Below are 16,338 nucleotides of genomic sequence, written 5' to 3' on the forward strand. Positions count from 1 at the left end.
GTAATAAGAGTTGAAAAACCGGCCAAGTGCGAGTCAGGCTCACGCAATGAGGGTTCCGTACTACAGTCGTATTTTTTCGACATTTTGCACGATAATTCAAAAACTATGATGCATAAAAATAAATAAAAATCTGTTTTAGAATGTACAGGTAAATACCTTTTTTATGATACCCCACTTGATATAGTCACTCACTTCGAAAGTTTAAAATACTAATTATTAGTTCATGACCACAATTTAATTTTTTGTGTGTGATCTAACCCTAAATTCACGGTTTTCAGATTTTTACCCAAATGTCTGCAATAAGATCTACCTCTGCCAAATTTCATGATTCTAGGTCAACGGGAAGTACCCTGTAGGTTTCTTGACAGACAGACGGACAGACAGACAGACAACAAAGTGATCCTATAAGGGTTCCGTTTTTCCTTTTGAGGTACGGAACCCTAAAAATCAAAGAAAATTTCCTACCCGGAATATCTTCTTCTTCTAGCGCCATCTTCTACCGGAGGTGGTAATCATTAAGGCTAACTTGATTTTTTTCACCGCTGCCCTAAACAGTGACCTTGTACTCATGTTAAACCACTGGCGAAGGTTCCTAAGCCAGGATGTTCGTCTATGGCCAGGTCTACGTCTGCCTTTTTTTTTTATTCATTATAGGTGTACGCTTGACCACAATCACACCTGATGGGAAGTGATGATGTGGCCTAAGATGGGACGCGTTTACCTAGAAGATGCCTATTCACTCTTGTTTTAAAGATACCCGGGTTGTAATTGCTAGGAAACACATATCGCGGAAGAGTATTCCAAACCTTAGCCATACGTATGAGGAATGATGACGCAAAACGTTTCGTGCGTGTAGATGGAATGTCGACGACATAAGGATGGAAACTCGCCCGACGTCTTGCGGTTCGGTGGTAAAATGGTGAAGGGGGGACAAGATCGAAAAGTTCCTGAGCACACTCTCCGAAATATATCCTATAAAACACTGATAAGCCGGCGACCTTGCGGCGGTGATCGAGACTTTGTAGTTTCGCCAGTAAAGGGGAGTCTTTGCCTATGAGTCTCCTAGCTCGACGATCAACAGCATCCAGAGCCGCTAGTTGGTACTTAGCGGAGCCAACGAAGAGGTGACTGCCTTTATTTATCTTGCCCTGTATTACTCGGAATATGTGTGCAAGAAATGTGAGATATACCTATTTTTGTTTAATAAAGCCTTTAACTCTGAAACCACGTTCAGAAAGCTCATTAATAAGACAAGGCTTGGCAAATTACTTACGCAGCCCATACTGATTAGTGATTACCTTTGACTGCAAACCGTGTAATTTATTGGCAAAGCAAAACTCGGCTTACTTCGGTTCCCGCAGCTTTTTCAGTATAATAATTTTATGTAGGTAACTATGTATGTTTTAACACCGCGTTTATGCCAAGGTCTAAAGCGTGTACCTACCTACCTGTATCGGTTTCTACACGGCATCGTACCCGAACGTCAAATCACATGGCGGCACGGCTTTGCCGGTAGGGTGGTAACCGTGGGTGGTAACTAGCCACCGCCGTAGCCTCACACCAGACAAAATATAGATAGACAGAATAAATATTTAATCGCACCCAGGCGAAATGATTGTCCCTGAAAAAAGACCATGTCGAAAATCACTTTTACTTTGATAAATTCCAGTGTTTCCAGTCTCCGGCGACAAAAATACCTAAATGTCATTGGGACAAGTAAAAAAACGTATCTAATTGCTCGTACTCGGATTTTGCAAAGACAATTTCGATTTCTTAATTTTTGCGGTAGATCTTGAAATTTACCGTTTTTTTTTTTGCCAATCTATACCTCGAGCCCATACATACAATCGCTTCATAAAAGTCGAAACGCTCCGATGTTGCCAACTGTGAGAAATTTGAATTTTTAAATTGCGTTTTTTCGTACCTCGAACCAAATGGCCGCCACGGCCCATGACAGCCGCCATCTTAAATTTTTAAAAACCACTCCCGTTTTGTCAAAATACAAGATAATTTTCAGGGATATTTTGTAGGCGGAGCAAGAAAAAATTACTTTATGGTTTATGTCAAACAGAACACTTATTTAAAGGGTTTTCCCTGTTGTTTCAGGCAACTGCTGGCACCAAACCTCAAACAAACACAATACCTCGCTAACGGTGCTGAAAGTGAAGTTAGAACGGTGAGTAACTCATTTATATCAACACTTTTTATTAATTAATCAATCTGCATCGATCACACTGTTACTGATTCTGAGCACAACAAAATTTTAGACTATTTGCATCCTCTTCTTACTAATGTAATATGAAAAGGACAGGCACAGTTTGACAGTTTTAAATTTAATTTAGAATTGTCAAACCTCGTGATTTTAGCTGCCTGTCGCGAGCCTTTTGTTTAATTTTGTAGAGCGCACTAAAATTTAGAATCTTTAAAATGCGACGGAACATGTAAAATTCATGTTCCGTCCTTTGTTAGCAATATTAAAAAGAAAAAGATGCAAATACTCTAAATTTAGTTTAGAGAAAGACAAAAGAATCGGCGCCACTACTTATGATCTAAAACTAAGAGTACAGAAGTCTGTACTTCGCATTCACATCCAATGAACTCCAAGCAGTAGAATTATAGAGATCTACATAATATCTCTATTCGAACAAAAACTTCAACGCTACGCTCAAATAGGTAAGTTGACGATTAGTCTACAGTACGAGACAGGTCGACATGGCAATCGGGGTGAACACGCCCCGTACACCTGCACTTCACCCGCGCTATCCCGCAACGGGTTTTCAATCTTAAAACCATATTCGCTTGTCTATAATTTGGCTTAAGCCACTTAAGCGGTGTTAGATAGTAGTTAGTTAAGTTAGCCTTTGACTGCTATCTCACCTGGTGGTAAGTGATATGGAATCGGGCTAATCTGGAAAGGGTATGACAGTTTTTATTACACCCATGCCCCATTGGTTTCTTCACGGCATCATACCGGAACGCTAAATCGCTTGGCGGCACAGTTTTGCAGGTAGGGTGGTAACTAGCCACTGCCGAAGCCTCCCACTAGACGAATGATTACTTAGCTTGATAGGATGATGATGAAAATCTTCAGTGATATTTAAGTAGGTATAGGAACTATATTTTTGTCCAACTGAAAGCTGAATTAAAGTAAATTTACTCATCTCATCTTTGACCAAAAATATAATATGCAACGGACGGACATAAACTCATATCCTGTACTTTAATTGCAGTACATAAGGCAATCCTCAAAGCGGCTTTTGGTCTGCGTTCTAATTACGTTTTTTCAAAGTCACAAACATAAGTTGCAAAATAATGCGGCAGAAATATGACACAGCGCAATTTTATTTAAATTATGCGCTTTAAAGCGCACTAGAGATTCATTTTGAAAGTTTTAATCGCTGCCAAAGAGCGGGCGCTGAAGATTAAGTGGTGTGGATGAAATGACTCCTCTCACGGACTGTGCGGCTATTATCTAAGCACGCAGCCTCGCTTGCATCGCTGACGCAGCGATGTAATCTCTACAAATATAATAAATGCGATGTGTTTGCAACAGGGCAATAGGTTGACGTGATTTTGTACATAAGTGTAGTCAAAGACCTGGAGAGTGACATAGACTACTTTTATCTTGGAAAATCAAAGAGTTCCCATGGGGTTTTTAAAAAACTAAATCCACGTGAGTCGTGGGCATCAGCTTCGATCATACTCATTAACATGTTCTACACTCTCTGCAAAGCGTAGAACTTTGCAAAGAGTGTGTGAGTAAGTGTGCGAGAGTGAGAGTGCAACTTTAAATGCAGTTAAAAAGTTCCTCTCACAAACTGCTATAGGTACCTACTGCAAACGTGAGGTAGCGTTGAATGTTACACCACTCGGTGATGTTATTGCAAATCTGAGAATTCTTTCGTAATTAGGTATAACATCATAAAAGTGTTACAGTACTCAATATAACATTACGCAAATAATAATATTGCATTTATAATAGTATGCAAAGTGTATGTATTAACTATTACCTATTTGTTTATATAAAGGTTTATGTAAGTGACAGCGATTACAATTAATATTTTCTATATAATAGACTAGACAACAGCCCAACAAACATTAGTGTGCATGAAATTACCCTTCTCACGTTAATAATTAATTTAGCGGTGCTATTCTGTAACCGTGTAACGCACAGCCTCAGAACTAAATTATTTAACGACGGTAAACTCAACTATGTAACGCGTATATAAGTATTTTATTTAGGTAATCTTATTCTTCGTCAAACAACGACGATCACAATGGTGAACACAGTAAGTTACAGAATAACACCTGCGGCGAGAACCGTCAGTGGAAAATAGATGGTGCAGTTTGTTTTGCTTTAAACACAAAGTTCGAAGTTCAGACAAATTGATGTCCAATTTGGTGCAGTGATTTCTGCAGTTCGAGAACTTTACTTTTTACTTTCTTTTGTCATACTAAACAAATAATATAGTTGTGCTGTCTGTTTTAAGTAGGACTTCATTTAGGCTGACGCCACACGATGCGTTTTCGGTGCGTTGTGGCGCCGCACCAATGCCAAACGGACACAGCGTTGCCCCTGTAGCAGAAAGTGATAAGTGCCCCGTAAACGGTCAAACACGCCGTCAATCAAATTTGCCAAACACGTAGTTTGTTTGACAAACAGGTAGTTTGTTTGACAAACGCAGCCGTACACCTTCAAGCATGTTTGTCAAACAAAGCCAAACACGTAGTTTGTTTGACAAACAGATAGTTTGTTTGACAAACGCAGCCATACACCTTCAAGCATGTTTGTCAAACAAAGCCATACACGTAGTTTGTTTGACAAACAGATAGTTTGTTTGACAAACGCAGCCGTACACCTTCAGGCATGTTTGTCAAACAAAGCCAAACACGTAGTTTGTTTGACAAACGCATCAAACACGACCGCCGACGTTCAAATAATTTGACAAACACGTAATATATTTGACAAACATGTTTGACCATTTCCGGGCACTATAGTTTGCACCGCACGACCTCTCCCCGCTCCACTGTCTGGTCCCAAGTCCGTTGCGTATGTCGGGGCGAAATGTGCGTCGAGTGTGTTTTGGAATTTGTGTGGTGCTGCGTGGTGGTGGTACGGGTGCGTATCGCTTGCCTGGTAGCTGCTTTTTACTGCATGGTTAGCAGTGGGAGGGCGGGCGGTGCATTTTGCATGCTGCATGTTGCATCATATACAGATTCGACCTGTTTTAGCGGATTATAGCAAATTAAGCTTTTGGTTCATTGTATATCATGCACTTTCGCAAAATAACGCCTGCTTCTATACAACATTTACAATCTTCTAACTTCTATACGTAATTTCAGAGACTTGATTTTCAAATTTCGTTCAGTAGAATCCCGAAAGTGCTTGAGCAAAGTAAAAGAAGCTTTGTGTACATCTACACAAAGTTTGCGCAGCACTCCTGCTATTTAGTTTCGACAAATTTAAACAGACAGTCTCTACTCGGTGCTAGAAAATTCAATCCAATGTAAAGCAATTTACGAAATCTCTAGAAACTTAGCGCGCAAAACAGAGAAACTGTTTACATATCAAAACTGAAATCTGCCTTGTTGAATAGATTTAGTGTAATTTTGGCTTCTAATTTACAATACACATAGGTAATTATTTTCGTATGCTTACTTAGTATAAGAATTTGCATCGCACCTACTCTGACAGAATTCGAGTCAAAACACTTCAGCGCTAAAGTAAAATGGACCCGGCCCTCTTTCCCACTGGGCACTCTGGGCACGTGCCCAGGGCCCACGATCTATAGGGACCCACTAGTCCCTGCCACTTGCATTTACCAATTATATATTTTTTGTAAATATGCCATAAATTATGCGCTCGCTTCGCTCGCGCTTTTATTTTGTTTTTGTTGCTACCCGCACTCTACATGTTCTACATGTACTCATGTTTTATGACATAAAAAGCTTATATTATTCGTTTCCTGGATGCAAGCTATCTCTGATAACAAATAGACATGCAAATAGTCTACACACTTTCGGATTTATAATATTTTGTTTTATTCATTTTTATTTTATTTGTCAAAGAACTGCTCACAGCGATCGCGAGTATCGATGCTTTGAAACATAAAATTTTGTTATGGTTGAACTCGTTTCTTTTAATTTTTTTCTGTATTAAACCAAAAAAGAAGTCTATTTATACCAAAAAAATAGTAGTTACTCTGTCAAGATCATATAAGGGCCCCATTATCCTAATGTGCCCAGGGCCTCCAATAGGTTAAAGACGGCCCTGATCATGAGGAAACCCGACCATGCCTAGCCTGGCTGCTAGTCCCTACTAAGTATATAACAAAGGCGATTAAAATTAAACCCAAATTTCCGTATAATCAGTACCCTTATTATAAATGCGAAAGTGTGTTTGTTTGTTGGTTTATTGGTTTGTTATTTGTCCTTCAATCACGTCGCAACGGTGTAACGGATTGACGTGATTTTTTGTATGCGTATAGGTAAAGACCTGACGAGTATGTGACATAGGCTACCTTTTATCCCGGAAAATCAAAGAGTTCCCACGGGATTTTAAAAAAAGCTAATTCGACGAAGTCGCGGGCATCGGCTAGTTACTAAACAACTTGAGGAAAGTGATATTCTTTGCAACATCAACAAAGGTTTAAAGCAAACCAACAAATAAAGTAAACTTCCAAAACTTAGTTCGGCAGCTGACAGGTAAGACAGGCCAAGAGTCGGCGCGTGGCCATCTTTGATGTTGGCGAAGTTTTAATAGACCAGTGGTACTGATTCTTAGCACAACCAAATTTTAGAGTATTCGCATCCTCTTCTTATAAATAATAAATAATTTTTTTTTTTATTCAAATAGACTTTTACAAGTACTTTCGACTTACTAATGTAATATAAAAAGGACAGACGCAGTTTGACAGTTTTAAATTTAATTTTTAGATGGTAAAACCCGTGATTTTAGCGCACAGTCGCGAGCCTACTGTTTAAATTTATAGCGTGCACTAAAATTTAGAGTCTTTAAATGTAAAATTCATGTTCTGTCCCGTTTTAGCATTGTTAAAAAGAAAAGGATGCAGATACTCTTAATTTAGTTTAGAAAAAGACAACGGAATCGGTGCCAGTACCTCCTGATTCCAAGCTTTGAAAATTTAATCGACTCTTGGATTAAGTTCCTTAGATTTTAAATTCAAACAGTCTTCGGAGTTTGGATAATGTTCTTCTTGAAAGTGATTAATCATTTAATTTTGTTATCGTTCGAATTGGTTTTGAAAGGAATGGTTATTAATTACACAGGGAAATACGATTCATCATGATCAATCCAGCACTGGCACACTACTGAGCACGGATCTTCCCTTACAATCAGAAGGGTTTATGCCATAGTCAACGCTGGCCAAGTGCGGATTGGCAGATTTCACACACCCTTGAGAAAATTATAGAAAACTCATAAGCAGGTTTCCTCACGACAAGACCAATGAAGCATTTGGTTGGTTAGTTGGTTGATTGGTAGACTACTGGACGGATCGGGCTGAAATTTGGCATGCAGATAACTATTATGACGTAGGCATCCGTTAAGAAAGGATTTTTGAATTTTCAACACCTAAGGGGGTGAAATAGGTATTTGAAATTTATGTAGTCCACGTGGACGAAGTCGCGAGCATAAGCTTGTCTAAATATACAAAAAGGAAAAGGTGACTGACTGACTGACTGACTGACTGACTGACTGACTGACCTATCAACGTACAGCTCAAACTACTGGACGGATCGGGCTGAAATTTGGCATGCAGATAGCTATTATGACGTAGGCATCCGTTAAGAAAGGATTTTTGAAAATTCAACACATTCAGGGGGTGAAATAGGCATAATAATATAATAACGACTTAGACCAAAACACTTTGTCAATAAGAAACCCACGAAAAAGTGAAGTCTGAAGGTCGAACCCTTTACAACAATTGCTATTATCAGAATGATAATATACTGAATTTCAGGATGAAGACGAGGCGAAATCTGTTCGGAGAATTTTCATATTTAACATTAATATTAAGTTCTTATTCAAAAGCACTCTATTTGATTCGCAGCGGCATAATAACCGCAGCTACACGATAATAATTCATCATTCCGAGCTTCAGTGATGGAAGCTGCACAATGGCAACTTGCGTTCCGATAATAATGGCCCGAATATTCTATTCTATTCTAGAGTATGTTGCCAATATCACAATTATGATGTTTCATAATTAAATTCGAAATTAAACCATGAAATTCTATACACAATAGCTAGCTGATCCGCCCCGGCTTCGCTCGGTTGGGATTTCATCATCATCATCATCATCAACCGATAGACGTTCACTGCTGGACATAGGTCCCTTGTAGGGACTTCCACACGCCACGGTCATGCGCCGCCTGAATCCAGCAAGTCAATGCGACTTGTCTGATGTTGTCTGTCCACCTAGTGTGGACTTCACGCTGCGTCTTCCAGACGTGGCCAATAAGTGGCCTTAGCACAGAAATATGCTGTTCTCTCTCAGTAATTTATATGATGAAAGGACTAACAAGAACTCTCTACAACACAAATAAACTCATAAGGACTCAGGTTACATTGAATGTGATGTTAGGGTTAGTATGAGATTTTACATCTCACTAACGTCGATAGAGTTCGAGCGTCGAAACCCATTAATTTTAAAGTAAAATGGACTTTTCGTACCACTTGCTCAAAAAAGTGACATTCTTTGCCACAAAAAGCGAACATAACAATAGTCATTTTAAATCTGTTAAAAACAGGGAAAGAAAATTGTTCTGAATTTCATTCATCCTCTAGGGGGAGAATGTGATTTAAATTTGGAATACTTACCGAAACGAAATTTATACTGAACTACATCTGTGTTTACACCATTGAGTTAGCGGTGCGATTCACTCAGCTCTTTAGATCTTTTTGAGTTGCATTTTCACTCGTTTCATGATTTAATGTTATCAGTTTGCGGTAACAAGGTCCTATGAGCCGCGTATAGTGCGCCTCCAACGAATTTTTGTAGACATTAGGCTTAAAGAACTGAGGAAAGGTTCTTCTCCGTGCCATATTTGCGCTAGGAAGCCATGCCTTTTGACCTAGGTGAAACGGACTAGACCCCACAGCACTGCTACCTTAAGAATATAATATGAACTTTAAATCAAGAGACTTAAGGTTCATTTTACTCTGACGTTACTGTGTTCCGAATCTCGAATTCTACTAACGTTGGTAAGATGGGAGACTAAAATCTCATACTAACCCTAGAGTACCAACAAAGTCCTTTGTCGTTTCGTTCGCAACGTCCAAATATAGAGAAATATAGAGATGGTAAATATACAATGGAATATTCAAGTTATTATGTTGCCACGGCAAGCTTTTGTACATCTATCATTGAAGCTTGGAAATGATAAATTATTTCTACGTCGTGATTTTTCTGTACAGTGCTGGGGAATTTATATACACGGAGAGATGAAGTGCATACAAACTAAGTTACCTCTATATCAAAATAGTAACAAACCTGTCAAGTGCGAGTTGGACTTACATACGAAAGGTACATACCATCGTACACGAATAACACTTTTTTTTATTTACGACTTGCAATCTGACGTTTTGTGTTTCGACGCTCGAACTCTATCGACGTTGGTACGTTAAGGAGCTCATACTGACCCTGACTAAAAATAGCAAAACACTAAGTCGCAGTGCGTTTTAGGGTTGTTTAGGCTATCCGTCCGTCCGTCCGTGGGTTAGCTCAGAGACTCATAGTACTGCGAAGTTGTGATTTGCCATCGGACAAAGTAGTAACATAAAATCTAGAAAAACAATTTTTTTACGGTGCTTTCAGTTTGCTTCATTCATTACGTCCCATATAAAGCAGTAACGTAACTGACTATCTGACAAAGAAAGTACAGTCTAAACCAGTGGAACTAGAGATTTGACAGGTAGGCAAATAATTCTCGAGTCTAAGATCATCATCATCATGATCAACAAATCGCCGGCTCACTACAGAGCACGGGTCTCCTCTCAGAGTGAGACGGGTTTTGGCCATAGTCTACCACACTCGCCGTGTGCGGATTGGTAGACTTCACACACCTTTGAGAACATTATGGAGAACTCTCAGGCATGCAGGTTTCCTCACGATGTTTTTTTTCACCGTTAAAGTAAGTAATATTTAATTTATTAAAATGCACATAACTCCGTAAAGTCAGAGGTGCGTGCCCGGGATTGAACTCTCAACCTCCAAAAGAAGGCGGACGTCCTAACCACTAGGCTACCACAGCACACGAAGTCGGGTAAATAAGCTAGTAAATATTATAAGACATTGAATGGTTTACATACAGTAATATTGCAAATGCTAAGATATTATTTTTTAATAAAATGATGATCATTCCAAAAAACTCCAAAAGGCAGGCACATAATTTTCGGAAAAGGAACATCACAAAATTTAATCTCAAATCACATCTACCGATAGTGTTAACGCTGCGAACGTTAAACGAAAAATTGTTCCATTAAATTTCCAATTATTTTCAACGAAGCGAATTATTACAGGGGAAAAATAAAAATCCAAATCAATGCAATGGACTTTTCGATTTTTCGAATTTTCAAATTTTCTCCCATACATGATCCTCGCCTCGTCCTTACTAAATTAAACAAGGTGGCAAGAAAATTCAATCCAATCTAAACTTCCTTCAATCCAATTTGAATCCCCCCCAACCCAAATCCCCCCCTCTATCCGTGGGAGGAGCATCGAAGCAATTTATTTCGATCTCGTCTTCTATACGTCACTGACAAGATAGAGAGAGAGCCAGCGCGTGCCAGACCTTCGTTATTTTATAAAAGTTGAAAGTTTATCTGCGTATTTCCCCAACACAGGGAAAAATGATAAGCGACTATGAAGTTTGGATTATGGTGGCTTTGGGAGATAACAGGTAACAAAGATGTAAAAACTCTTACGTAAAAAAATTGACTTTATATTTTGACATAAGATTTTTTACTTTTATTACCTTCATAGTCGCTGATTTTTTCTCCCTGTGTTGGGGACAATACACAGAGAAACGTTCAGCTTTTATAATATAACAAAGGTCTGGCACGCGCTGGCTCTCATTCCAAAATGCTGAGCGTTTTATAAAACTAACTCCTTTGGACTAAACGTCGTGTCTGCGTGTTTTTGAATCTGTCTAGATTTTAGAGGAATTGAAATGGATTGAAATTCTATTATACTAAGTTTTTCCATGTACCGTGTGGAATTGAAACCGAATATAAATAAAACAACGCGACGTTATGAAATTTTGAACTCGAATTAGGTTTATAAAGGCTTATATGTATTTAATGTTTAACGCCTTAAAAATACGATAAAAATTTCATATTCTAATCTAGAAAGGCTTAATAAAACTGAAATATTCGTTTTATAATATGTTATTGCTAATTTATTTTGGGCAGGTCATGCCTGTCGTAGAGGCGATGGCCGTTGGAGCCGGAAAGTCCTTGAGTGCAGACCGCGTTTAAGCAAGCGTAGTGTGGGACGCCCTCCAGCACGATGGACCGACGATATAAAGAGGCTGGCGGGAAGTGGCTGGATGAGTAAGGCTGAGGACCGGGTGTGGTGGCGCTCTTTAGGGAAGGCCTATATCCAACAGTGGACGTCCACAGGCTGATGATGATGATGATGATGATGATGATGATGATGATGAATTTATTTTTACTATACAGGTTGTAACCAGAACGCTAGCAAAAACTTAGCGTTATTGTTATACTACTTAACACAATCCAATACCAGTAACCATTTGCCTCATTTTGTAGTTTTAGTGATTTAGTATTTTTCACAAGTATAGAGTGCAAAACTCGGGTCAATGCCCCGACTACGACGCAGCATTGCCATTTGACTCCGACTGGCGTACTTTCGTAACGTTAGTTGACCTCTAACGTGAGTCAGATGTTTTATTTGCAATATATCGTAAACTTTTGTAAAATATAGGATTCCGATTCCATCGGAAAACCAGTCCGAAAGTTAGAGTATACCCTAAATTCCACAGAGAGAGATATGAGAATTTAGAGAGTCGGTAAGCGTTAGATTCTTGGTATATTTACGACGCGATCTCTACAAAGTTATCGCATGAGTTTGTGTAGCTTAATATTTTATGGATTTTTCTTAATTTATCACGGCCACATTGTTGGTTTTTCGTGACACACTTCATAATTTATTATTTTCGTGTACAAGTTAGTGTGAGTCAAGTTTTTGTTTTAAAAAAATATGTGGTTGTTTTGAGACAAAATCGGGCTGCATTGGTAAAGATTATATCTAATTTTCTAAAGAAAGGACATATTTTAGCGTTTAAACTACCGTGAGTGATTTCCATTATAAATAATATCTGTCCCGGCTTTACTCACGTGTTTAGTCGACGTTAGCCCGACTAGTTTCGAACCCATTCGAAACTAGTATAATAGAAAGATAATACTATAAAAACATAACTGTCTTACGCATAAATATATAAAAGGAAAAGGTGACTGACTGACTGATCTATCACCATACAGATCAAACGACTGAACGGATCGGGCTGAAATTTGACATGCAGATAGCTATTATGACGTAGGCATTCGCTAAGGAAGGGTTTTTGCAAATTAAACCCCTAAGGGGGTGAAATAGGGGTTTAAAATTTGCATAGTCCACGCGGACGAAGTCGCGAGCATAAGCTAGTTATATATAAACCAATAAGCACATCGGTTCCAACCAGTAGCGTGCACAGGGTTTGAAGCCAGGGTAGGCACTAGTTCAGTAGGAGCCTGTTCACTGGCAGGTCATAATGAAAAATATGCATTGAGCTATTACAACTGGGGTAAGCAGTGCATTTATGCCTCTATGACCTTCACGCCACTGGTTCCAACCAATGTAAAAGTTTTGCTAAATTCCACTGTGATACGAGAAAGTAGAAAGATTCCGGTATATTTACGACGTCAGTACAAAGCTATCGCGTGGGGCTGCATAGTTTTAGCATTTGGCTCGTCCCTCACGCCCGGCCTCGGCTGCTAATCCCTAGTCGGGAAATTCGTACGGAAATTGAGCATAGCTGCTGGTTAGTTTTCGGTGTTTGTTTTTTTCGTTGACGTAAGGGATTTTTGTTAGTGAGGAATAATGCCTACAACTTTCGTAACATCTTCTTATTTTAGCGTTTAAACTATCGTCAGTGATTTCCATCTTCTATATATATAAAATTCAAAGTCCTGACTGACTGACTGACATATATATCAACGCACACCCTAAACCGCTGGTCCTAAAGACATGAAATTTGGAGGGTCTATTCTTTGTAAAGAGTAGGTATCCACTAAGAAAGGATCTTTCGAAATTTCACCTCTAAGTGAGTTGAATGGGTGATGGAAGTTTGTATGAAAGTCCGTCATTTTTCAAGTTATTTTGCATGAAAATTGGTATTTGGGTTTGCGGTCACAAATGAAGAAATACGTGTTTCAGGATTTTTGGAAAATTCGCCCATAAGGGTGGTAAAATAGGGGTTGAAAGTTTGCATGGGAAAGTTTTAATTATTGATATTATTAATTTGAAATTTGGAAAGTAGGTTTTTTCTTGAGGTTAGGTGTCAGCTAAGAAACGACTATGAGAAAATTCCCCCCCCTAAAGGGATGACAAGGAGGTTGGAAGGTTAAATGTGTTATTCGGTGCTGTTCAGGGTGCGCGTCCTGATGTTATGTTAGTTTCTGGGAAAAAAATGCCATTTGTTTCCTTAGGGCAACGCGGGCGAAGCTGCGGGCAGACGCTAGTTATACATGTAGGAGAAACCGGCTTTACTCACGTATTTAGTTGACGCTAGCCCGACTAGTTTCGAGCCCATCCGGGGTCTTTTTTAGAGTTCCGTACCTTAAAAGGAAAAATCACTTAAAATCAGGTGAACCACCTGCTCGTTTCCTCGCCATTTTTATTAAAAAAATGCTCTTCCGGCATCCATGTTTCTTGCCAAGTATAATTTAAATACCTTCAAAGCCTCAATAGCTCAACCGGTAAGTATAGGAGTGGACTGATAATCGAAAGGTCGACGGTTCAAACCCCGCCCGTTGCACTATTGTCGTACCTACTCCTAGCACAAGCCTGACGCTTAATTGGAGAGGAAAGGGGAATATTAGTCATTTAACATGGCTAATATTCTTTTTTTAAAAAAAAAAGCATGAGTGAATAGGCATTTCTCCTCGTCATTGCTTTTTATAAGCATAATTGTCGTCAAGCGTAAGCCTACCTCTTAGTAAACAAATAATTTTATTTATTTATTGAGAGGCACCCTGACCCTTTAAGTGGGCTCAGTTCGGTGCTTTCTTTATACAAACGTAGGAGGGTAATTACTACATTATTTGATATTTGTATAATTATTATTTGTATAATTTGGGCGTAAATAAATAAGATTAGGGGTATGAAAATTCTAAAACAATTTAACATTAGACATAGTTTATTTATTAATTAGTTGAAATATCTTTATTTTGCAAACATACTTACATTTAGTATTTTTTTCTCAAAAATACTTTTGAGAAAAAAATGATTTTGAGAAAAAAATGATGATTTTCATTGAAATCAAGGGTTTAGGAAACCCTTGATTTCAATGAAAATCATCTTTCCTCTCACCTTTCTTATACAATGTCAAGTGAAAAGCAAACAGGTTAGGTCGAGCGTACTGCGTCACCTTATCCTATCGATATTTATCGATCAGGGTGCTTTCAGTTGCTTTTATTGACTAGGAAGCACGTGAGTTAGTTTTCCAATAGTTCTATAATCTCCACAAAGGAAAACATTATGAAAAACGAAAAGCAACCGAAAAATTCTCTAACATTATAAACGTTGCAGAAATAATGGAGTTCTAAATTGTTCTAGCGAAGCGTGACAGCTCTTTAGAGAACACGCTGTTTCAGCGTATTTCTTTTCATTTTTGTTACGTTAAAATAAAACATTCGTCTCGCCTTAAATTCTGTATAGGTACTTACATAGAGAACTAGACTGTACTAAGTATAGTGACTTCGTTTGAGTGGATTTAGGTTTTTGAAAAATCCCGTGGGAACTCTTTAATGTTCAGATACAAAAGTACCCCATGTTCTTCCTCACTGTACCTTTTGTCAAAAAAATTTAAACAGTTAAATCTTTATGACAATTGTTACAACCATCTATAATTAATATTATATCCATACCAATATTATAAATGCGAAAGTGTGTCTGTCTGTCTGTCTGTCTGTCTGTCCGTCTGTCCGTCTGTCTGTCTGTCTGTCTGCTAGCTTTTCAAAGTCCATCCGTTCAACCGATTTTGACGAAATTTTATCCCGGCAAATCAAAGAGTTCCCACGGGATTTTCAAAAACCTAAATCCACGCGGACGAAGTCGCGGGCATCATCTAGTTATGTATATGCGAAAGTGTGTCTGTCTGTCTGCTAGCTTTTCACGGCCCAACAGTTTAACCGATGTTGATGAAATTTGGTACAGAGATAGCTTACATTCCGGGAAAGGATATAGGCTACTTTTTATACTGGAAAATTAAAGAGTTCCCACGGGATTTTAAATTTTTTGGCAGTTCTCGGGTATTGGTACTGTTTATCTTTTTTACCCAACTACGGCAAAGCCAAAAGGAAGGGTTGTGATTTTAGCAGTCTATGTATGTATGTACGTTCGTTTGTAACTATATTTTGTGTTCCACCGTAGCGCCTAAACTACTGAGCCAATTTTGATGAAGAATGGGGTGTCAATCGATTCGTTATTATGGTCCGGGTTACATAGGTTACATTTTATTCGGATAAAATTGATCCGACAGATGTTATATCGAAAAAATCCAAAAAAGTGGGGGTTCCCAATTTTTTTAAATCAAAACAAATCATTTATTCAAAATAGGTAATAAATTACACTTTTTGATTGTCAGTTGTTACATATGTAAGATATAGTGGTGATAATTTTCGGGTAAGCTTATAACTCTACGAAAGTAACACCTGGCGGGCTTATTTCCTGTCAACATCTCCGCTACACCGTGCAAACCATTACAATTTATAACATTAGGGTTCCGTACCTCAATAGGAAAAACGGAATCCTTTATAGGATCACTTTGTTGTCTGTCTGTCTGTCGGTCTCTCAAGAAACCTACAGGGTACTTCCCGTTGACCTAGAATCATAAAATTTGGCAGGTAGGTAGATCTTATAGCTGACATTAGGGGAAAAATCTGAAAACCGTGAATTTATGGTTACATCACACAAAAAAAATTAAATTGTAGTCATGAACTAAAAATTTGTATTTTCAATTATCAAAGTAAGATAACTTCATCAAGTGGGGTATCATAATTTGAAAGGGCTTTATCTGTGGATTCTTAAACAG

The 16,338-nt window shown here is 38.5% G+C and overlaps 1 protein-coding gene across 16 annotated transcripts in view; it reads left to right on the plus strand.

Annotated features, from left to right (window-relative positions):
* Positions 1-16,338, plus strand: part of mmd (disintegrin and metalloproteinase domain-containing protein mind-meld) — a 642,845-nt gene that overhangs the window by 501,299 nt on the left and 125,208 nt on the right. For all 16 annotated transcript variants that reach the window (XM_069509480.1, XM_069509491.1, XM_069509485.1 and 13 more), the window contains one exon: positions 2,107-2,176. In XM_069509480.1, coding sequence (XP_069365581.1) covers positions 2,107-2,176 — 70 coding nt within the window. The remainder of the gene's footprint in view (positions 1-2,106; positions 2,177-16,338) is intronic.

The sequence above is a fragment of the Maniola hyperantus genome, chromosome 3, assembly GCF_902806685.2.
Source record: "Maniola hyperantus chromosome 3, iAphHyp1.2, whole genome shotgun sequence".
NCBI classification, from domain to species: domain Eukaryota; kingdom Metazoa; phylum Arthropoda; class Insecta; order Lepidoptera; family Nymphalidae; genus Maniola; species Maniola hyperantus.